General features: G+C 45.7%; 1 protein-coding gene across 2 annotated transcripts in view; it reads right to left on the reverse strand.

Annotated features, from left to right (window-relative positions):
* rbp4l (retinol binding protein 4, like) overlaps nt 1-23,503 on the reverse strand; it is a 138,754-nt gene that overhangs the window by 52,123 nt on the left and 63,128 nt on the right. For both annotated transcript variants that reach the window (XM_067993028.1, XM_067993036.1), the window contains exons 2-4: nt 3,898-4,014; nt 2,194-2,330; nt 164-276 (exon numbers count right to left, since the gene is read on the reverse strand). In XM_067993028.1, the coding sequence (XP_067849129.1) occupies nt 164-276; nt 2,194-2,330; nt 3,898-4,014 (367 nt within the window). The remainder of the gene's footprint in view (nt 1-163; nt 277-2,193; nt 2,331-3,897; nt 4,015-23,503) is intronic.

The raw sequence follows: 23,503 nt of genomic DNA on the forward strand, positions 1-23,503 counted from the left end.
CAAATCATCCAGCAAAGCATAGCTATAAAAAACCATTAATCAAAGAGAACGAAGCAGTGAGAAATTGAATGCATTAGGTTTAATTGATTATTAAACTTCAGCTAGATAACAGTCATTGTAAAACTACATATATGAAAATCTATAAATGCTACAAAGCACTCACCTCCATTGGACAGGTAGCTTGCAAGTCCCTTGTAAGCCATCTCCATTTTTCCTGGGATGTGAGGATCAGGTACATTATACTGAGCTGTCATATCTGCACAGATCACCCAGAACCTACCAGCAAATGCTCAAACACTTAGTTGATGTTGGAAACAACAGTTACAAAGCTCAGATCTGAGTATTAGAAAAAAGATTTTTTTCTCTTACATCATGGGAGAAGTACTAGATTACGTTGATGGATATGGTTTTATATGCTTCCCCTATGACTTGCTAAATATTTAGCAGTATCTTACAACATTTAGGCATCATTACAGCATGACAACTTAAATAATGCATGCTTAGATTACTCAAATTCCAAAATTATTCTAGTTGTTAAAATGTCAAACTATACTGATTAATGTATGCTAGAACTAGAAAACTATAACTAATCAGAATTTATGTACAAATAGTTAAAAAAGAACACATGGAGAATATAATTTACCCTAGATAGGTGAATTCCATTTAATATTAGAAAAGAAATTAAAAGCTCTTTTTTCTATTAAATTTGATCATGTTCCAACTCATGTTCTAATGCCAATTGTGAGGAATTTACTAGAATCTGTTATTAGGGACAGAGTGACTGAGCATTTGGACAAATATGAGCTGATCAGAGAGAGCCAGCATGGATTTGTAAAGGGTAAGTCATGTCTAACGAACTTTGTTGAATTTTTTTGAGGAGGCAACTAATGTGGGGTAGATAATATGGTCTATGGATATTATTTATGTGGACGTCCAAAAGGCATTCGACAAGGTTCCACATAAGAGACTGTTAACAAAAATGAGAGCGCATGGAATTGGAGGCAACCTATTGGCTTGGATAGGGAATTGGTCAGGAGGTAGGAGACAGAGAGTAGGCATAATGGGTATGTACTCAAATTGGCAGGATCTTTCCAGTGGTGTCACAGCTTTTCATTACATTTATAAATTACTTGGATGAAGGAATAGAGAGCCGTATATGTAAGTTTGCTGATGACACTGTTAAGTGGCACAGTAAATAGTGTAGATAGGAGCAGAAAATTGCGATGGGACATTGATAGATTAAGTGAGTGGGCAAAACTGTGGCAGATGGAGTTCAATGGGGAAAAGTGTGAGGTCATCCACTTTGTATCTAAGAAAGATAGATCAGGGTGTTTTCTAAATAGTGAGAAGTTGCGAACTGTGGATGAGCAGAGAGATTTAGGGGCCTAAGTACAGAAATCACTAAAAGCTAGTGGATAGGTACAAAAAATAATTTAAAAGGCAAATTTTAATGTTGGCCTTTATCTCAAGAGGGCTGGAATACAAAGGGTGGAGGTTATGTTACAGAGCTCTGGTTATACCCCATCTGGAGTACTGCATTCAGTGCTGGGAAACACACCTCAGGAAGGATATATTGGCCTTGGAGGAGGTGCAGCACAGATTCACCAGAATGATACCAGGGCTAAAAGGGTTAAATTATGAGGACAGGTTGCATGGACTAGGCTTGTATTTCCTTGAATATAGAAGATTAAGGGGTGATCTAATTGAAGTGTTTAAGATGATTAAAGTATTTGTTAGGGTAGGTAGAGAGAAACTATTTCCTCTGGTGGGAGAGTCCATAACAAGGGGGCATAACCTTAAAATTATAGCTAGCGGTTCAGGGGTGATGTCAGAAAGCACTTCTTCACACAAAGGGCAGTGAAAATCTGAAACTCTCCCAAAAAGCTGTTGAGGTTAGGTCAATTGAAAATGTCAAAACTGAGATCAATAGATTTTTGTTAAGCAAGGGTATAAAGGGTTATGGAACCAAGGCGGGTAGATGGAGTTAAGATACAGATCAGCCATGATCTAATTGAATGGTGGAACAAGTTCGAGGGGTTGATGACCTACTCCTGTTCCTATGTCTAAGTTGTGGCTAGTTGACAGAATCCTAAAAGAGTGACGTCCAAATCGAGAAAATAAAAAGAACATTATTTTGGAACAGACAAGAATCTAACTGGAGTCAATGTCAAATGACACTAAATTGGGACTCACCCAAAAAGTTTCACTCTTCCCTTTGAAGAAGCTGTCATGGTTCCTTCCTCATCCACAGAGTATTCGGCTGAGATGTTGTCCTGAAGGAAGAGCCCCTCAGGGTCTTTCTTTGCCAGAGCATACCACTTTCCAGAATACTGCAGTCAATGGAATGTAGAAACTGTAGTTATGTACCAACTTATTGAAGTGTGTTTACAAAAAATAATTTAAAGCTAAGTTAATCAGGAGTTGTATACATTTTTTCTCCACTGAATCTATTCCACCAGGCTTTAATTTAGTTTACACACCTGTGTCTTGATTTCCAGTGGAGCTGCTCCAGTGGGAGATTGTTGGAACCCCCAGAGAAACTATGTGAACAGCTAAAAGCAGCTATTTACCCTCCCCCAACCCTCCCTCCCCCTCCCCCTCCCAATTACAGACAATTACAATTACAGACTAGAGTTTTAGGCTGATGCCAACGCCCATTTGAAATCTGAAGTTACATTTGGAATGGTTTATTTTTATGCAAGCCATTGTTTCTGTATTATGTTCAACACTTTATATCACCCTAATGATTGTAGTGATTACTTTTGGCAGTCGTCATCTGATCGGTTGGACATTTCTGAAGCCCTGGATATAACGCACCAAGTGATAACAGTGGGCTGCAGTTGCCTGACTCAGACTCATTCTTCTTAAATATAAGTACTATGTTTGCTTCCACTTCTGCAAAAGCTCACCAGTACCAAATACTTTTTTCAACGACTGTACCTAGATTCACAGTTACATTATTTTCAATTATATAAATTACAAATCTAAAACATAAATTATTTGCATTCTGTATGTAGAATAAGCACATTTAAACACTAATGGCCTAGAAATTTGAGATCTATAAATGGTAGGGTCCGAAGACCCCTGGATATTGGGCCTTGCGCCCTCATTCACATATCAACGGTGCTGTGGGAGGAGGCCTGCAGGTAAGTAATGGAAGTTCAGACCACTGGTAGCGTCACAGCAGCCCACAGGTAAGTGATCGGTGGCCAGGTGGGTGGGGGTAATCGCGGGTCTCAGGGGGGATTGTGGACCTCAGGGGTAATCACGGGGCTCGGGAGGGGGAATCGCGGGTCTTGAGGGGAACAATCATTGGCGGGGGGTGGGAGGTAGCGTCAGCCAGCGGCGGTCCACGAGTCTGGAGGTCAGGATCGGGGACCTTGGGATGGGGGAGGAGAAAGATCATAGGTCAGAGCCAGAATCTGAAGATTGGGAGTCATGAATCTCGGGCCGGGAGCGACAGTGATTGGGATGATGCTTTACAGGCAATCGTTAGGGTTGGTTTTCCCTGAAGTAGCAAGTGCTGACACTGGCTGCCTCAGGGCAAACCAATGTTGCAGCGGGGGCCTGAAGCAGGCTTTAAGCCCCTTAATTGCATACACAAAAGGCCTAACGCCTGCTTCAGGCATGGGTAAAGGACGCCTCTTGTTTGTCCTTAACCAATATGGCGAATGGCAGACATCCTGTTGGAAGTGTACAAGCTTCCTAACCCCCATTTTGGGCACTTTGGAGGCCACGTAGCGGCTGAGAAACGGGTGCTATGCAACCCAATTTCTAGGCCTTAAAATGTGCAATCTTTCTTTTCTTTGTCATCAGAAAAAAATAGCAGAAATCAATATGAATGTATTATTTTCTTGGCTGCTGAGACTTAGAAGAAAGACAAACAGAACAAAGTACCCTTTTGTGGTCAAATCCATTCTTCACACTGAATTGATCCACTACACAGGAGATAGCAAGTGAATCCTCTATGAATGAGGCAAGGACTGTCAGGAGGACAAATCTGAAGTAATCCATCTTGTGAAAAACAAAGAAACAACCTGTTACATACAATTTTCTACACAACATTATCTTACTACAAAGCTGCAGGAAGTATGCTGCAATGTTGTTAGTTATTCATACAAAAATATTGTAATCCTTCTGGATCTTCCCCATTTCCCAATAACTACATTTTTAGCCTTTCCTTCTCTTGCTCTCCAGGCCTCTACAGACCAGTGGGTGTGCCATTAGGTGTCTGCTAGCCAGCAGGCACTGCCCCCTACATTTTTGTGATCAGCAAGCAATATCCAGATACAGTGAAGCCCACTTAAATGATAAATGAGTATTCTGTTTAAATGAATAAAGTATTACCTGTCTGACATCAAGCTGTGGATGAGCCAGAGTTTTGTACAGCTCAATACTGGTGAGACTAAAGCTATCCTGTTCAGCCATATCAGAAACTCTAGCCCCCAATTCTAGCCCCCTCTTTGGAAGCCCACTCAAACTCTCCCAACAGTGAGCAACCTGTGTCCTCCTTGACCCTGAGCTAAGCTTCATTGGTATGTTGGCCTTCATTGCAAGAGGATTTGAGTACAGGAGCAGGGATGTCTCACAGCAGTTGTACGAGGCCTTGGTGAGACCACATCTGGAGTATTGTGTGCAGTTTTGGTCTCCTTATCCGAGGAAGGATGTCCTTGCCATGGAGAGAGTGCAACGAAGGTTTATCAGACTGAAGCCTGGGATGGCAGGACTGATGTATGAGGAGAGATTGGGTCAACTAGGCCTATATTCCCTAGAGTTTAGAAGAATGAGAGGTGATCTCACCGAAATATATAAAATTCTAACAGGACTAGACAGACTAAATGCAGGGAGGACGTTCCTGATGGCTGGAGAGTCCATAACCAGGGGTCACAGTCTCAGGATACGGGGTATGCCATTTAGAACCGAGATGAGGAGAAATTTCTTCACTCAGAGGGTGGTGAACCTGTGGAATTCTCTACCACAGAAGGCAGTGGAGGCCAAGTCATTAAATATATTCAAGAAGGAGATAGATATATTTCTTAATGCTAAAGGGATCAAGGGATATGGGGAAAAAGCGGGAACAGGGTACTGAGCTAGACGATCAGCCATGATCATTTTGAATGGTGGAGCAGGCCCGAAGGGCCAAATGGCCTACTCTTGCTCCTATTTTCTATGTTTCTATGTAAGCTTCAAACCTGGCTTCAACTCTATCAACAAAATGGACATCTTTCACCTCTTACACATCATCCATCTCCATTCCTACCTCACACCCTCCTGCTGGTGAAACTTCCATCCATGCCTTTGACACCTCCAGACTTGACATTTCCACTGCCCTCCTTACTGACCTCCGAAGCTCCACCGTACATAAACTTCAACTCATCCTGAGCTCCGCCGCCTGCACCCTATTCCACACAAAATCCCATTTCCTATCACCCTCCAACCCCATCCTTGCCAAGCTCCATTGGCTCTTCCGATCTTCTGCTCTAACATAGGAACAGGAGTAGACCATTTAACCCCACAAACCTGTTACACCATTCAATGAGATGATGGCTGATCTGTGACCTAACTCCATGTTAGCCCCATATCCCTTAATAGTTTTGGTTAACAATAATCTATCAATCTCAGATTTAAAATTAACAATTGAGCTAGCATCAACTGCCATTTGCAAAAGAGAGTTCCAAACTTCTGCCACCCTTTACATGTAGAAGTGCTTCCTAACTTCACTCCTGAAAGTCTTGGTTCTAATTTTTAGCTATGTCCCCGAGTCCTAGACTCCCTAACCAACAGAAATAGTTTCTTTCTATTTACCCTATCAGTTACCCTTAATATCCTGAAAACTTTGATCAAATTACTCCTTAATCTTCTAAATTCCAACCTATATACAATCCTAGTTTGTGTAATCTCTCCTCGTAATTTAACTTCAGTGGGAGAGCCACAGAACTCCTGGAAGAACTGCATAAATGGTGCTTTATTTCATTTCTCCAGGGGTTACATAGCTCTACAGTATCAGGTGCCAGGGGGAAGTGATCGGGGGTCAGGGTTGGGGTCAGCATTGGGGTCTGGGGGGGAGTGATCAGGGAGTTGGGGTCAGTATCGGCAGCCAGGGGAGTGATCGTTGGCAGGGCCTGGAGCTCGGAGGTGGGGAATCGCGGGACAGGGAGCAGTGACAATTTTTATAATGAAAGCCATGCGGCAACAAGGATTCTGACTGGCAACTTGAAACAATGGTTCTGGATATCAGGACATTTCAGGAGAGTCCTTCAGTAGAATGCAGAGCGTGTCTCAAGATTTGTTATTGTTTGCTGCTCCACAATTAAGTTATTCAAAGGAAAGTTGCTTGGAGGTGTCTGAAGAGGAAGAAGTGGAACAGGAAGATGAAGAAGGGGATGAGAAGCTAGACGATGCAGAAAAAGAGAACGGCGCTTCAGTACAGCGAGCTGCCAGAGCTGCAAGGAAGCAAATTATTGAAGAGAGATTCTCCTGAACAATTCCTCCCCTGCACTGAGCACCAACACTCCCTCCTTCCATTTGACCCAGTCCTGACACCCACCATAACAATACCCTCTAACAGTACAACTTCTTGGGCATTCCTGTTACAGCATTAAGATTATGAAGGCCAACAGACAATTTTTACTTCCAACAGACTCCATTCTTGACTTGACAAATGTTAACGTGACTGCTACATATCTACAGATCACCCTTGTGCAAAGCCCTAGTGCCTATCTTGTGCACTCATTTACCTATTATAGTGCTGTAAATGAGGTGGTTCCTCAGTGGCTACAGCTTGGGAGTTGGAAGGCGGCTGAACTTCTATTGAAAGCACTTAAGATGGCCATGATGGGCGATCTCGAGGAGCTCTAGCTGTTGAGGACCCAGATGCAGACTGCTGGGACTCGGCCTGGGCGGGTATAGTCTGGCCCAGCTGGCTGTCTGGAACCAACAAGGGCACTGGTTGAGAGGCTAGTGAGGGAGCAGGTGTGCTGCCATCCTGAGAGACTCCCATGGAGCTAATGCTACTTTTGGGGGACAGATCCTCAACACTATCGCTGCTCTGAGCGAGAACAGAGTGGAGGCATGCTCAGAGGCTCTCGAAGACCCTATCCAAACTCTCCTTCAGGCTTTGTAAGCCAGAGGAGAAGGGTTGTAAGTGCTGGGGCAACAGGTACTGCGAGGCTAAGCAGAGACGAATAAGAGATATGAGTTAGGAGTTCATAGCTATCCTCGTGAAGTCATTGAACTTTCTCCTGCATTGCAGCCATGTTCTAGGGGCGATACTTCAGGTACTCATACGCTCTGCCACCTCTACCCACTTGTGCTGGGCAGCTTGCCTGGTTATCTTCCTGCCGCCTGCCCAACCTCCTCCACCAAAACCTCCAGAAAACCGGAGGATCCTTGCAGATTCTGCTAGCCTGCCATTGTCCAGAATCTTCAGTGACAGTTGCCTGCAGCCAAAGTACACCCCCCCCCACTTTAAGAGGTGCAGGCTGCCTTTAAATGGTGTCAGCAGCGTGCAAAATTGACGCCCCCGCTTAGGCGAGCTGCCAATGAACAGCGCACTGGTAGCTCGCCTATTTTAGTTAAGTTAATGAAGGGGGCAAATTTAGAGCCTTCTTTACAGCCATGTGATCGAGCGATTGCTCCAAACGTGGTGCCCATTCTGTGCACGAAAACACACTTAAAGCTCTGAGTTGAAAAAACACCTGGCCCTTTATTGTAGAAATTCTTCCTGGGAATTTGGGCTAAATCATGACTCAATTGCTGGTCAATTTGAAGGCAGCAGAAATACAGGGCTAAACAGAATGTAATGGATAGCCACACAAAAAGTAAACAAACTATTTTTAAAGAGTTAATTTTAATGTTCAAGGTTAGTAGAAGAGAAGTTTCTTTGTTGTTTTGATATTTTGAGAATAGTGACTTGAGAATAGTTACTGTCAATTATTAGAAAAAAGTAGCCTTTCCCATCCTCAGGAAGTCCCAAAGCATTTCACAGCCAACTAATTACTTTTGAAATGCAGTCACAGTTGTTTTGTAGGCAAATGTGACAGCCAATTTACACACAGCAAAGTACCTCAAACAGCAAATCAAATGAATCACCAGCTTATGGGACATAATTTACTGTAGCAGGGCATCTAACAGCGTCTGCTGTTAGTTAGACTTGCCCTTGCATGTTTAGGTTTTAAAATATTTTGGGTAGCACCTTGGAGGAATGCAGTCAGGAGCAAATCCACGGCACCATGGGAGACTTGGCTGCACGGGGCAAAAGAAATACAGTCGTTATAGGGGATTAGATAGTTGGGGGAATAGACAATCGCTGAAAGTGCAAGCTGATAATGTCGCAACAAGGGAAACAGGGCATCTGGGATCTGAGTGAACAGGGCAAGCAACTGTGTATCTCCTTAACCAATCAGATTGAAGTAAGGAATCTTACAACATCAGGTTATAGTCCAACAATTTTATTTGAAAATCACAAGCTTTCGGAGGCTTTCTCCTTCGTCAGGTGAGTGTGGGATTCCATGGAAGGTACCGCATATATAGTCAGAGAACAATGCCTGGTGATTACAGATAATCTTTCCAACTGCCCGTTGTCAACCAGCGAAAAAAGAGTTATCTGTTTTTAATACAACTGATCATTCTCTCTCTCTCTCTCTCTCTCTCTTCCTTTCGGATACTTCTCTCTCTCTCTCTCTGCAGAAGGAGAAAGCCTCCGAAAGCTTGTGATTTTCAAATAAAATTGTTGGACTATGACCTGGTGTTGTAAGATTCCTTACATTTGTCCACCCCAGTCCATCACCGGCATCTCCACATCAATCAGATTGAAGGATTGTGAAATTAACAGCACAAGGACTGAGAAGGAAGTGTAAATGAGAATAGGTGAATTCAATGTCAAATCGGGTACAGAAAGAGAAATAGAGAGAGGGAAAGAAAGAATTGATTAAGAGAGAGAGAAAAACACAGAAAGGAAAAGTTAAAAAAAATTAAATTTAAAATTTTACATTTTAAAAATCTCCAACAATTAAAACATGAGAATGAGAACCCACACTCGCAATAGTTAATTTTCAGTGCTAGAGAGAGATTAACATTTAGCATATCTTTAGAAGAATCTCTGACAGTTAAAAAGCTCCCTTTGTCTGAATCAAGGCTGAATTAAATATTTGCGGACCTTAAATTGCTCCAAGACAAGCTCCTTGCGTCACTTCAGACCAGCCCTAACTTTCTGCAGCGAGTTTAGTTCGTATCTATCTCGCAAATACAGCAACTTCATGCCATTCAGACAGCGAGAATCCGTTTTCGCGAAGCTAATAGCGGAGCGGCGAAACTTGGACGGCAACTTTTGGATCTTTGCGTTTAACCACGCATCTGCCCCTCGCCTGAAGTTGCTGTACCATTTGTGCATAAATAACGGCGAGCGCCATTAACCTCACTGTTATTTTGACAGCAAAATCTAGGCCAATATGTTTTGAAGGTGTTGATGAATATTGGCCAGGGTACCTGGAAATCTCATCTTTTACGTCCATTGGTTTAAGATTCATCCCAAAGAGAGTAGGAGTGACATATTAGCGGTGTAGAAATGGCACAGAAACATTTTTCTAGCAGGAAAATCTGGCAGAAGCTGTTCCCACCCATTTTACACCAGTAAATCTGAGCTCCTTCACACTTTTTGACCCTTCCTGTGATCCACCCGCTGAATCCCAAGTGCCCTCATTGACAGATATTATCATGCGGACCAATGGTGTTGCAGCTCCAAGTTTCCTGCTTTTACGCTGGAAATGCACTTGGGGAACTTACATTGAGATTTATAAGGTGCAGCTGTTGCGCGTGGGTAACCCACCCAATAAAAAATGTCCGTTTTGCACACCATCATGAGTCAATTGGTGCCACTTAACGTGGCTTCCGGGTTTGCCGTCCAAAAGCTGAGCAGTGGGCGGACTGCGCACTTGCATCACAGGCTGCCAGGTGGAGGGGCTCTATTTAAAGGGGCAGTCTTCCAATGGCTGTTCCTGGGGAAAATACCCACACACCACAATGGAGCAGCACAGGGGCAAGGCTGCTCCAAGATTCAATGATGCCTCACTCCAGTGCTACTGGATTGGGTGAGGAGGAGGAGGGATGTGTTTTATCCGGCGGACGGGAGGAAGTGGCCTGCCTCTGGCACCAAGAAGACCTGGTTCGAGGTGGCAGAGGAGATCATCAGCAGCAGCAATATATCCCGCACCTTGATCCAGTGCAGGAAGCCCTTCAATGAACTAACTAGGTCAGCCAAAGTGAGTACACTTACTCATTCTCCTACATTCCGTCTTCCACATCACCGCCCCCACCCCACAACTCCTTCTGCATTGCCAACACTATTCTATCACTTCACTTCTCACACCCACTTAAGGGACATCCTCAACTTAGCTGCACTTCCTCAGCACTTCCTCATCTCACCATTAGTCACCCCACCACTACCTCTCAACCCAATCCTCATACAATGTCATGGCTCTGTCTCATACTCACCCTCTGATGCATCTCTTTCACGGTCAGCCAAACCAATGCATTCATCGGTTGGCCACATCACCATCACTCACTCATGCGTATGTACTTTCTCCCCTTATAGAGAGCTCAGAATGCATGGGAGAGGGTGAGGACCAGAGTGGGGCCAGAACAAATTGTCGTCCTCACAGAGGTGGAGCAGGAGGTGCTGGAGCTCAGCCGAACCCTCGAGTGCCTGTCTGTCGGGGACGCCGAGACTGGCAACCAACAAACATCTGATGACATAACTTTAACATTCATCACATACAATATGAATTGATGTTAACATGCCTTGCCATCTTCAGCGCCTCAGTATGCTCATCGCAACATGACACATCTGTGATGATGCTTAATATTGCCTTCTGTTCTCTTACATAGGCTTCAGCAATCGCTGTGTTGGCAGAGGGCGATTCCTCAGAGGACTGCTGGCCTCTGAGGGTGTACCATCACATCTTAGCGAGCCATCCACCAGCACAGATACTCACACCTCGTTCGGTCCTAGTCCTCAGTTAGTTGGGTTGGCACCTGGTGAATTACCACACACATGTGAGCACGAGCAGACACAGGTGGCAGGGGCAGCTGTGGAGAGTCTGCGTCGATGGGCACACTCCTCTCCAGGCTGTGCTCAGCTGGACGCAAATGCTGAAGCCTGGGGCCCATCCTTTAAAAGGAGAATGATCGAGGGACAGCAGCACATTTGTGAGGTGCTGGAACAGGTGCCACGCGCACTCTCCATAATAGCACAGAGGATGGAGGAGTCCAACTCCTGCATGAGTGAAATGGTGGCACAGGTGAGGGAGGGCATCTCTGAGATACTGTCACAGGGATGTGAGCAACTCTCTGAGATAGTGTCACAGGGACGTGAGGGAATCTCTGAGATAGTGTCATAGGGACATGAGCAACTCTCTGAGATACTGTCACGTGTTATTGCGGGAATGTCTGCGATGGAGAGAAGGCTAGACTCCATTGAGCTTCAAGCACGGCTCACAAATCAGTCCATTCAGGCCCTGACAATGGCCGTTCGGACTCGCAGTGAACAACGTTCTGCCGCTTTGAACAGGCAGGCAGATACACTAGCACTGGCCTTACAAGGTTTCACACATGTCCTCCAAACTGTTGTCCAGCAGAGTGCTAGGAGTGATATGGGCTGGGCCCAGGGGAGGGATGGTGGCGAAAGGGGACGTGGAGGTGGGGACGCCACTCAAAGCGCTCCCACGTCTCAGCCGTTGCCCCCCCTCTCAACCATTACCCACAGTGCTGCCTCCTCTCCAGGTGGCCGAGTCTGCCCCTGCACGGGTGCAGGTGAAGCAGTCGTTGGAGGGACCGTCATAGGCACCAAAACCCAGAGGGCGTAGGCACAAAGCATTTAAGCAGTCAGGGGATGAACTAGAGCAACCTGCCACTACCTCTGCTGCAGCCACAGGGGATGCACCACATAGAAGTAGTCGGAAGAGAAAGGCGAAGGTTTTGTAAGCACGAAGGGGATGCACAAGGGTGTTTTACGGTTGGTCATGTTTTTCATTTATATTAGCTTTTTGTTGAAATCACATTAAATATTATGATTGTCACCACTGCTGCCACATCTTGGCCATTCTTGACTGGCTTTTGTGAAAGGGCCCTTTCATGAGGTTCACCATGAACGGTGACACTTGATGCCACCCATTGGGTCCCTTTACAGTGGGTGTATGTATAGTTGCAGGACTGCTTTGTGCAGGGAGGGGTGGGGGTGTTGCTGGTGTGGACGCTGCTCTATCCAGGTGGTGTGAGGACTGGACTCTTCACACTTTATGATGTTAGGAGAGCCGTTCACATATCAGTGACTCCCTGGCCTCACGAGCAGCCAGGTGAGCCGCTGCTCTGCCCATGGGTTCCTCCTCCTCCACCTCCTCCACCTCCTCTTCCTCAATGTGGATGGCAGATGTGGATGGGGCCTCCTCAAGCGGCACCCCTCTCTGTTGTGCCATGTTGTGCACAACACACGACTATAATGCGTCCCACTCTGTCCGGTGCGTATTGAAGCGCTCCCCCAGAACGACCAAGGCACCTAAATCACATCTTGCGCAACCCTACAGCATGCTTAATTGTAGACCTGTTGGCGATGTGGCTGTTGTTACATCGACGCTGTTGCTCGGTGATGGGGTTCTTCAGAGGTGTCATGAGCCACGTGTGCAGGGGGTACCCCTTGTTCCCGAGGAGCCAGCCCTTAAGGGTGTTCGGTGCGTGGAAGAGGGGCGGGATATTGGATTCACTGAGGATGAAGGAATCATGGCAGCTGCCAGGGAATCTGGCGCACATGTGAAGGAATCTTTTGCAGTGGTCACAAACGAACTGAGTGTTGATGGAGTGATACCCCTTCCTATTGATGAACAGTCCTGGCTCGTGTGGAGGTGCTCGGATTGCTATATGGGTGCAATCGATTGCACCCTGCACCCGTGGGAAGCCAGCCACAGAATGGAATCCCACTGCCCTCTCCGTCTGGATGAGGTTGTCCATGGGGAAGTTGACGTGCTGTGAGGCCCTGCGAAACAAGCCATCGGTGACCTACCTTATGCACTTGTGTGCAGGCAACTGAGAGACCCCGGCGATGTCGCCGGTGGCACCCTGGAATGTTCCGGAGGCAAAGAGGTTGAGGGCAGTGGTGACTTTGACAGCGACAGGTAAGGAGATGTTGCTCGGCCCAGCCAGGAGCAGCTCGGCATGAAGGAGGCTGCAGGTGTCTGTGACTACCTGGCAACTGCCTCTCAGCCTCCGTATGCACTGCTCCTCAGAGAGATCCACTCTGAGCCTCGATCTGTAGACCCTGTTGCGAGGGTAGTGCCTCCTGCGAGGTCGCTTTCTCTGTTGTTGCCCTCTGTGCTCTTGTGGAGGTGCCACACTCCAAGTGGTGGAGGTGGACGCCATGCCTGGCGAGGCTGGTGATGTTGCTCATCCTCGGATGTAATGGTGAATGCAGCCATGACGCTCCCCCATCCTGACAGTGTGAGTTTGAGGGGGTCCGCAATGTAGTTAAATATGTTTGAACCGAAGAATTTTGAGTGGAAAGTAAGAATTTTCAGTGAAAACACAAAGATCTTGCAGCCTAAACTTTGTCTGAAAGAACTGAGTACCCTGCTGCAATAAGTGACCTTATCTCCCCATCTGTCAAAGAAGCTTTTGAATATGCAACTGGCTGCTGGCTGAAACACGTCTGTTGCAACATGGAGTGTTTCCCACAGCACGGGAAACACGCTGAGAATGCTTCAAAATCGCATCCCTACCTCAAAGTGGAGAAGATTAAGTCGTTCAACATCCCGCTAACTTTAATTGCTGGTGGGACTTCCGCATTCGGGAGGCACGTGCACACCCAGACGCGTCAGTGGGGAACCCGGAAGTCTGCGGCTTTGAGCCTGGTTCTGAACCCGATCAGGAGTTCCCCGATTTTCGGAGCCACCCCGCCCCCAACGCACCTGCAATTTCCCGAGAAAATTCACCCCCTGGACTTGTTTCTCACCGCTTCTGACAGTCAGATTTTCAGATATAAGCCCCCAGATTACAAGCCCCCACCGTCACCCCCAGGGCTTCTCAGGAGCAGGCATGGCATTAACTATAAGCATACAGTTATCATGGAGGAGGAAGAGGACTAGCATAGGAAGGAGCAACGGAGAGTCAGGCGGTATTTAAGAAGGGTGCAGCCCAACAGATATTACCCCTAGAATATACATGCAGCACAGACCTTACTGAGGTTTTATGCATAAGAGGAGTGTGTTTCTCCAAAGATACAATCGGGCAGCGCTGCCTTCTATTGCATGACGACCTGCAGCCAAGGTCATCTGTCTGCACTGCTCTCTCCGTGGCTATGAAGATGATCACCGCGCTCAAATTTTATGGCACAGCATCGTTTCAGGCAGTCACTCTGGATTTCTGCCATATCACCACGGCTGCGATATGGGCATGCATTCATCAGGTCACTAATGGACTTTACAGGAGAGCTGGGGAATTCATCACCTTTTGCATCATAGTTGACTGCATCTCTGGAGTTTGTTCCTGAGCAGCGGACATTGTGAGCTTTTTTCTTAGCTGAAGTAAGAGATGCAAAATAGAAGCACATGGAATTCGAGGCAATCTTTTGACCATGGGTAGGGAATTGGTTAGGAGGTATGAGATAGAGAGTATAGATAATGGGTATGCCTATTGGCAGGATGTAACTAGTGATGTCCTCCAGAGACCTGTATTGGAGCCTCAGCTTTTCACTATATTTATAAATGACTTAGATGAAGGAATATTCAAGTTTGCTGACAACACTAAGTTAGGTAGCACAGTAAATAGTGTGGATGGGAACAGAAAATTGTAAAAGGGTCATAGATAGATTAAGTGAGTGGGCAAAACTGTGGCAGATGGAGTTAAATGTGAGGAAGTGCGAGGTCATCCACTTTGAATTTAAGAAAGATAGATCAGAGTATTTTCTAAATGGCGAGAAGTTAGGAACTGTGGAGGAGCAAAGGGAATCATTAAAAACCAGTGGACAGGTACAAAAAATAATTAAAAAGGCTAATGGAATATAGAAACATAGAAAATAGGTGCAGGAGTAGGCCATTCGGCCCTTCGAGCCTGCTCCGCCATTCATGGCTGATCCTCTATCTCAATACCATATTCCCGCTCTCTCCCCATACCCCTTGATGTCTTTTGTGTCTAGAAATCTATCTAGCTCCTTCTTAAATATATTCAGTGACTTGGCCACCACAGCCTTCTGTGGTAGAGAATTCCTAGAGAAATACTCTGTCTTTCTGTTTTTCCTTCCGAAGTGGATAACTTCACATTTATCCACATTATACTGCATCTACCATGTATTTGCCCACTCACTCAACTTGTCTAAATCACCTTGAAGCCTCTTTGCATCCTCCTCACAACTCACGATCCCACCTAGTTTTGTGTCATCAGCAAACTTGGAAATATTACATTTGGTTCCCTCGTCCAAATCATTGATATATATTGCGAATAGCTGGGGCTCAAGCATTGATCCCTGTGGTACCCCATTAGTCACTGCCTTCCACCCCTAAAAAGATCCATGTATCCCTGCTCTCTGTTGCCTGTCTGTTAACCAATTTTCAATCCATGCCAGTATATTACCACCAATCCCATGTGCTTTACTTTTGCACACTAACCTCTTATATTGGGACTTTATCAAAGGCCTTCTGAAAATCCAAATAAACCACATCCACTGGTTCTCCCTTATCTATTCTACCAGTTACATCCTCAAAAAACTCCAGTAGGTTTGTCAAACATGATTTCCCTTTCAAAAATCCAAGTTGACTTTGTCTAATCCCATTGATATTTTCTAAGTGTTCTGTTATCACATCCTTTATAATAGACTCTAGCATTTTCCCTACTACTGATGTTAGGCTAACTGTTCCCTGTTTTCTCTCTCCTACCTTTTTTAAATAGTGGGGTTACATTTGCCACCCTCCAATCTGCAGGAACTGTTCCATAATCTATAGAATTTTGGAAGATGATATCTAATGCATCCACTATTTCCATGGCTACCTCTTTTAGTACTCTGGGATGCAGATTATCAGGCCCTGAGGATTTACCGGCTTTCAGTCCCATTAATTCCTCCTTCTCACTAGTCCCTTGGTTCCCTAGCATTTCTGGCAAGTTATTTGTGTCCTCTTCCGTGAAGACAGAACTAAAGTATTTGTTTAATTGCTCTGCCATTTCCTTGTTCCCCATTATAAATTCTCCCGTTTCTGACTGTAAGGGACCTACATTTGTCTTCATTAATATTTTTCTTTTTACATAATTGTAGAATCTTTTACAGTCCACATTTATGTTCCTTGTAAGTTTGCTCTCATACTCTATTTTTCCCCTCTTAATCAGCCTCTTGGTCCTTTTTTGCTGAATTCTAAACTGCTCCCAATCCTCGGGCTTGCTACTTTTTCTGGCAACTTTATATGGCTCCTCTTTGGATCTAATACTATCCTTAATTTCTATTGTTAGCCATGGTTGGGCCACTTTTCCATCTATGTTTTTGCACCAGAAAGGAATGTATAAATGTTGCAATTCATGTATTCATTCCTTAAATGTTAGCCATTGCCTATCCACCATCATGCCTTTTAATGAACCTTCCCAATCTATCATAGCCAACTCACTCCTCATACCTTTGTAGTTTCCTTTGTTTAGATTTATGACCCTAGTTTCGGATTGGACTACTTCACTTTCCATCTTAATGAAGAATTCTATCATGTTATGGTCACTCTTCCCTAAAGGACCCCGCACAACAAGGTTATTAATTAACCCCTTCTCATTGCACAGTACCCAATCTAGGATAGCCTGTTCCCTCATTGGCTCCTCAACGTACTGGTCTAAAAAAACATCTCGTACACACTCCAGGAATTCATCCTCCACAGTATTATTGCTAATTTGGTTTGGCCAGTCTATATGTAGATTAAAGTCACCCATGATTACTGTAGTACCCTTGTTACATGAATCTCTAATTTCCTGTTTGATGCCATCCCTTGCATTACCACTTCTGTTTGGAGGCTTATAGACAGCTCCCATCAGTGTTTTCTGCCCCTTGGTGCTTCTTAACTCCACCCAGACTGATTCTACATCTTGAGCCTTCATCTCAAGAGGGCTGGAGTACAAAAGGGTAGAAGCTATGCTACAGTTACATAAAACTCTGGTTAGACCCCAATTAGAGTACTGTGTTCAGTTCTGGACATCGTACCTCAAGAAGGATATACTGGCCTCGGAGGAGGTGCAGCACAGATTCACCAGAATGATTCCGGGGCTAAAAGGGTTAAATTATGAGGACAAGTTGCATAGACTAGTCTTGCTTTCCTTCGAGTATAAGGGTGATCTAATTGAAATGTTTCAGATGATTAAAGGATTTGATAGGGTAGATAGAAAGAAACTATTTCCTCTGGTGGGCAAGTCCAGAACAAGGAGGCATAACCTTAAAGTTAGAGCTCGTCCATTCAAGGGTGATGTCAGGAAGCACTTCTTCACACAAAGGGGAGTGGAAATCTGGAACTCTCTCCCTCAAAATGCTGTTGATGCTAGGTCAATTGAAAATTTCAAAACTGAGATTGTGAGGCAACGGTATTAAGGGATATGGAACCAAGTTGGGTAAATGGAGTTAAGATACAGATCAGCCATGATCTAATTGAATGACGGAACAAGCTCGAGGGGCTGAATGGCCTACTTCTGTTCCTATGATCCTATGTTCCTATGCTTACTTAAGACAAAATTATGTGGCAGGATGTGATAAGCACTGAAGTACAGTAACAAGGATTCTCTGTTTGACCCTTGGGTCTTGTTGGATTTACCTAGATATTGGGTACAGAAAGACAAACTCTGGTTCATTGGGCATGAAGGGTATACTTGTATGAGTAGCCAATGAGGTGAAAGAGAACCCTGGAGGAAATTCACCCCTGTATAGAATAGCAGACCAATAGTGGACCAATTCTGCTATTCTACCTCAAAGAATGGTTTGTCCTCACTGAGAAAGGGAAGGAAATGATTAAGATATCACAGAGCAGAGTGGCAAGACAATTTGGAGATCTGCTGTATTGTAAAAAATAAATAGCAAATTCTGGATGACTTGCAATATATTTCAAACTCAAATCTGAAGTGCAAAATAGAATGTAAAACTTTCTATAGCCACACAAAGAAAAGACTTGCATTTAAACAGCACTTCTTATGACCTCAGGACATTCCAAAGCGCTTTACAGCCAATAAAGTACTTTTGAAGTGTAGGGGGTAATTTTAACCCCCAAGAACGGGTGGTTGGAGGTGGGTGGGCAGTGAAAATATGAAGTTTTGGGAGCAGGACCGCATCCCGGCTCCAACGTGCCCACTTCCTGGTCTGACCCAGATGCATTTGGATGCGCGCGTGCAACAGACACCCAGAAGTCCTGCTGGTACTTAAAACCACTTAAGGCATTTAAATCTTTCAGCATTCAGCCAGACAAACGATTTTAACTTTCCCTGAATGTGTCTCCCATGGCCTCTGAAACACACCGTGGAAACGTTGCAGCCGACTCTCATTTAGATCTTTAAACCAGTGATTGACACGTGAATAAAAGGTGAGCTTTTTCAGCAAAGCACTAAGTTCTCTCAGACAAACCTTTGGCTGCGAGGTCTTTGTGTTTAGACTGAGATTTCTTTGCTCACACTGTGAATTCTTGTGGTCAGCCAAATTTACCTACATTTTGGATCTATTCCTCAGTACATCTGAGGAGGTGGCGCATCACCAACTGCAGGCATGGCGTGCAGTTCTGGGAATTGCAGGTGCACAAGACAGAGGTGCACCACAAGGACCTGGAGAAGAGCAGAGAGGGGACCAACAGAGGGGCCAACATCGCAGGGGGCACTACCCTCCTGAGAGGGTCTACTGGCAGAGGTTGAGCTTCCTGGGCCTCTCTGAGGAGCAGTGCCTAGGCAGGCTGAGATTGAGTCAGCCGGTGGTCGCAGGCTCCTTCATGCAGAGCTGCTCCTGGCTGGGCTTGGTGGCCGTGCATTGTCCATCACAGTTAAAGTCACCATTGCCCTCAATTTCTTCGCGTCCGGATCCTTCCAGGGCACAACTGGTGACATCACCAGGGTCTCTCGGTTGTCTGCACGTAAGTGTATACGACAGGTCACGGATGGATTGTTTGCCAGGACATCCGACTACATCAACTTCCCCTGCGACGACATCAGCCAGACTGAGAGGGCAGTGGGTTTCAATTCTCTGGCTGGCTTCCCACAGGTGCAGGGCGCAATTGATTGCACACATATAGCAATCTGAGGACCAGCACATGAGCCAGGACTGTTCATCAACCGAAAGGGATGTCACTCCATCAATACGCAGCTGGTTTGCGACCATCGGAGGAGGTTTCTGCAGGTGTGTGCCAAATTCCCAGGCAGCTGCCATGATTCCTTCAATTTTTGCGAGTCCAACATCCCGGCCCTCTTCCACGCACAAGACAGACTTAACAGCTGGCTCCTTGGAGATAAGGGATACCTCCTGCAGACATGGCTAATGACACCTGTGAGAAACATCACCAACGAGGCACAGCAGCGGTACAACGACAGTCACATCACCACAGGTCTGTCATTGAACAAGCCTTAGGAATGCTGAAGATGCGCTTCAGGTGCCTGGATCGATCTGGGGGAGCCCTTCAATACTCACCAGCGAGGGTGTGCAGAATAATAGTCGTGTGTTGCATCCTGCACAACATCGCTCAGCAGAGAGGGTTACAGGTGGAAGAGCTCGAATGTGCTAATGAAGCATCCTTATCTGCCAGCAATATTCAAGAAGAGGATGAGGATGAGGTAGGGTATGGGGGGGGGGGAAGGAGGAGGAGGAGGAGGACAAGGACAAGGATGAAGATGGGGAACCCATTGCCAGAGCAGAGACACACATGGCTGCTCGTGATGCCAAGGATTCACTCATATCTAACAGGTTCTCATAATGAGATCTGCAAACTGAAGATAGTGAACTATTCAGGCTGCCTGGAACAACCGCCACCAACGCCACCAACACCAGTTACACCCCCCACCGCTGCTCCGCTCCGTTTGCACAAAACAGTCCTTCAATCACGCATACACCCATTGTACACACGCCCAATGGGTGGCATCATGTCTTGTTCACGATGAAGCACATGAAAGGGTGATTTCACAAAAGGGACTCAAGAATGGGTAAGACGTGGCAGTGGGGGTGACAATTATAACATTTAACAAAAAACAAGCATAAATGAAAAACATGACATTCCGTCAGACACGCTTGTGCAGTCTCTTGTTGATTACAAAACCTCCGCCTTCCTTTTCCTAGAGCTTCTATCTGGTGCATCCCCTGTGGCTTCAGCAGAGGTAGTGGTAGGTTGCTCAGATTCATGCCCTGACTGATGAGATACTTGAGTCCTATGACCTCTGGGTTTTGGAGCTCGTGAGGGCCACGCCAAAGACTGCTCCACCTGCATCCTGTGCAGAGGCAGACTCGACCATCGGGAGAGAAGGCAGCATTGCAGGTACTGATTTGGGGGGAGGGGGAATGAGTGAGACGTGGATGCACTTTGAGTGTCCCCTCTTGTCCACTTCCATGTCCCCTTGCTTCATCATCCCTCTTCCGGGCCGGCAAAACATCACTCCCACCACTCTGCTGGACAGCAGGCTGAAGTTTCTGTCTGCCTGTTTAAGGTGGCAGACATGTTGGCATCCAGAGTTCGCACGGCCGCTGTCACGGCCTGCATGAACTCATTTGAGAGCCGTGCTTGAAGCTCAATGGAGGCTACCATTCTCTCCATCGAAGACATTCTCACGCTTACCTGCGCCACCAATTCACTAGTGATGGAGTTGGACTCCTCCATCCTATCCGCTCTTGTGCAGAGTGTGCGTAGCATCATTTCCATTCCCTCACAAAGGTGGAGCTTTGCCTCGCTCATTCTCATTCTCAACGATGTGTCCCGAGGTTCATCATCTGTGTCCAGCTGAGCAGAGCTTGGAGAGGAACTCCACAATGCTGATGCTCCACAGCTGACCCTGCCACCATTGTCTGCCCGTGCACACTTGTGAGTGTTGAATCACCAGGTGACAACCCAACTATCAGTCTAACAGGACCCACTGAAGTGCCAGTATCTGTGCCGGTGCATGGCTGGATGTGATGTGACGGTGCGTCCTCAGAGGAATTGAGCTCCTCTGAGGAATCGCCCTCTTCCATGGTGCCTGCCTCCTCATCAATCCTTGAAGTCCCTTAAAGAGAACATAAAGCAATATTAAAAAATCATTGCAGACGTTAGATGCCAATGAGCATGCTGAGGTGTGCAAGAGGCCAATCATTGATAATATCAATTCATGATGTGTGTGAAGGATGTTAAAGTTCTGTCACCAGCCCTCTGAGGGTTGCCAGTCTCGTTATCTCCGATGGCCAGACATGCAACCATGCGACTGATGTCCAACACCACATCCTCCGCATCTGTCAGGGCCACTATTTGTGGTGGGCCCCCTCTAGTCCTACTCCTCTCCCGTGCATTTTGCACTCTCTTCCTGAACAGTGGGTGGCCTTTAAGGAGGAGATAGTTTGGGCACAGTCTAGGCACATTCCCACAAGGCAGAAAGGTAGGGCAACTAAAGCCAGAGCTCCCTGGATGACAAAAGAGATGGTGAGTAAGATGAAACAGAGAAAAGGGGCCTATGACAGATGTCAGGTTGATAATACAAGTGAGAACCAGGCAGAATATAGAGAGTTCAGAGAGGAAGTGAAAAAGGAAATAAGAGGGGCAAAGAGAGAGTATGAGAATAGACTGGCCACCAACATAAAATGGAAACCAAAAGACTTCTATAGGCATGTGACCAGTGAACAGGTAGTAAGAGGAGGGGTGGGGACAATTAGGGACCATAAAGGAGATCTACTCATGAAGACAGAGGGAATGGCTGAGGTACTAAATGAGTACTTTGCAAGGAAGAAGAGTCTCAGTAAAGGAAGACATAGTTGAGACACTGGATGGGCTAAAAATTGATAAAGAAGAGGTACTTGAAAGGCTGCCTGTACTTAAAGTAGATAAGTTACCCGGTCCGAATGGGATGCATCCTAGGTTGCTGAGGGAAGTAAGGGTGGAAACTGCGGAGGTACTGCCATAATCTTCCAAACATCCATAGATACGGGGGTGGTACCAGAGGACTGGAGAATTGCAAATGTTACACCCTTGTTCAAGAAAGAGTGTAAGGATAAACCCAGCAACTATAGGCCATTCAGTTTAACCTCAATAGTGGGGAAACATTTAGAAACGATAATCCGGGACAGAATTAACAGTCACTTGGACAAGGGTGGATTGATTAGGGAAAGCCAGCACAGATTTGTTAAAGGCAAATCGTGTTTAACTAACCTGATAGAGTTTTTTGATGTGGTAACAGAGAGCGTAGATGAGGACAATACAATTGATGTGGTGTATATGGACTTTCAAAAGGCGTTTGATGAAGTGCCGTACGGTAGACTCATCATCAAGATTGCGGCCCATGGAATAAAGGAGGCAGTAGCAATATGGATACAGAAGGGACAGGAAACAGAGAGTAGTGGTGAACGGTTGTTTTTCAGACTGGAGGGAGGTGTACAGTGGAGTTCCCCAGGCGTCGGTACTGGGACCACTGCTTTTCTTGACCTATATTAATGACTTGGACTTGGGTGTACAGGGCACAATTTCAAAATTTGCAGATGACACAAAACTTGGAAGGGTAGTAAACAGTGAGGAGGATAGTGATAGACTTCAAGAGGATATAGACAGGCTGGTGGCATGGGCAGACATGTGGCGGATGAAATTTAACGCAGAAAAATGTGAAGTGATACATTTCAGTAAGAAGAACGAGGAGAGGCAATATAAACTAGAGGGCACAATTCTAAAAGGGGTACAGGAACAGAGGGATCTGGGGGTATATGTTCACAAATCGTAGAAGGTGGCAGGGCAGGTTGGGAAAGTGGTTAAAAAAGCATACGGGATCCTGGGCTTTATAAATAGAGGCATAGAGTACAAAAGCAAGGAAGTCATGATGAACCTTTATAAAACAATGGTTCGGCTGCAACTGGAGTATTGAGTTCAGTTCTGGGCACCGCACTTCAGGAAAGATGTGAAGGCCTTAGAAAGGGTGCAGAAGAGATTTACTAGAATGATTCCAGGGATGAGGGACTTTAGTTACATGGATAGACTGGAGAAGCTGGGTTTGTTCTCTTTGGAACAGAGACAGTTGCAAGGAGATTTGATAGAGGTATTCAAAATCATGAATCATCTGGACAGAGTAGATAGAGAAAAACTGTTCCCATTGGCGGGAGGGTCAAGGACCAGAGGACATAGATTTAAGGTGATTGGCAAAAGAAACCAAAGGTGACATGAGGAAAAACTTGTTTACACAGCGAGTGGTTAGGATCTGGAATGCACTGTCCGAGGGGGTGGTGGAGGCAGATTCAGTTATGGCCTTCAAAAGGGAACTGGATAAGTACTTGAAATGAAAAAATTTGCAGGGCTATTTTAGGTGAATCAGTAAGTTC

Source organism: Heptranchias perlo, chromosome 1 (assembly GCF_035084215.1).
Source record: "Heptranchias perlo isolate sHepPer1 chromosome 1, sHepPer1.hap1, whole genome shotgun sequence".
Classification (NCBI taxonomy): Eukaryota; Metazoa; Chordata; class Chondrichthyes; order Hexanchiformes; family Hexanchidae; genus Heptranchias; species Heptranchias perlo.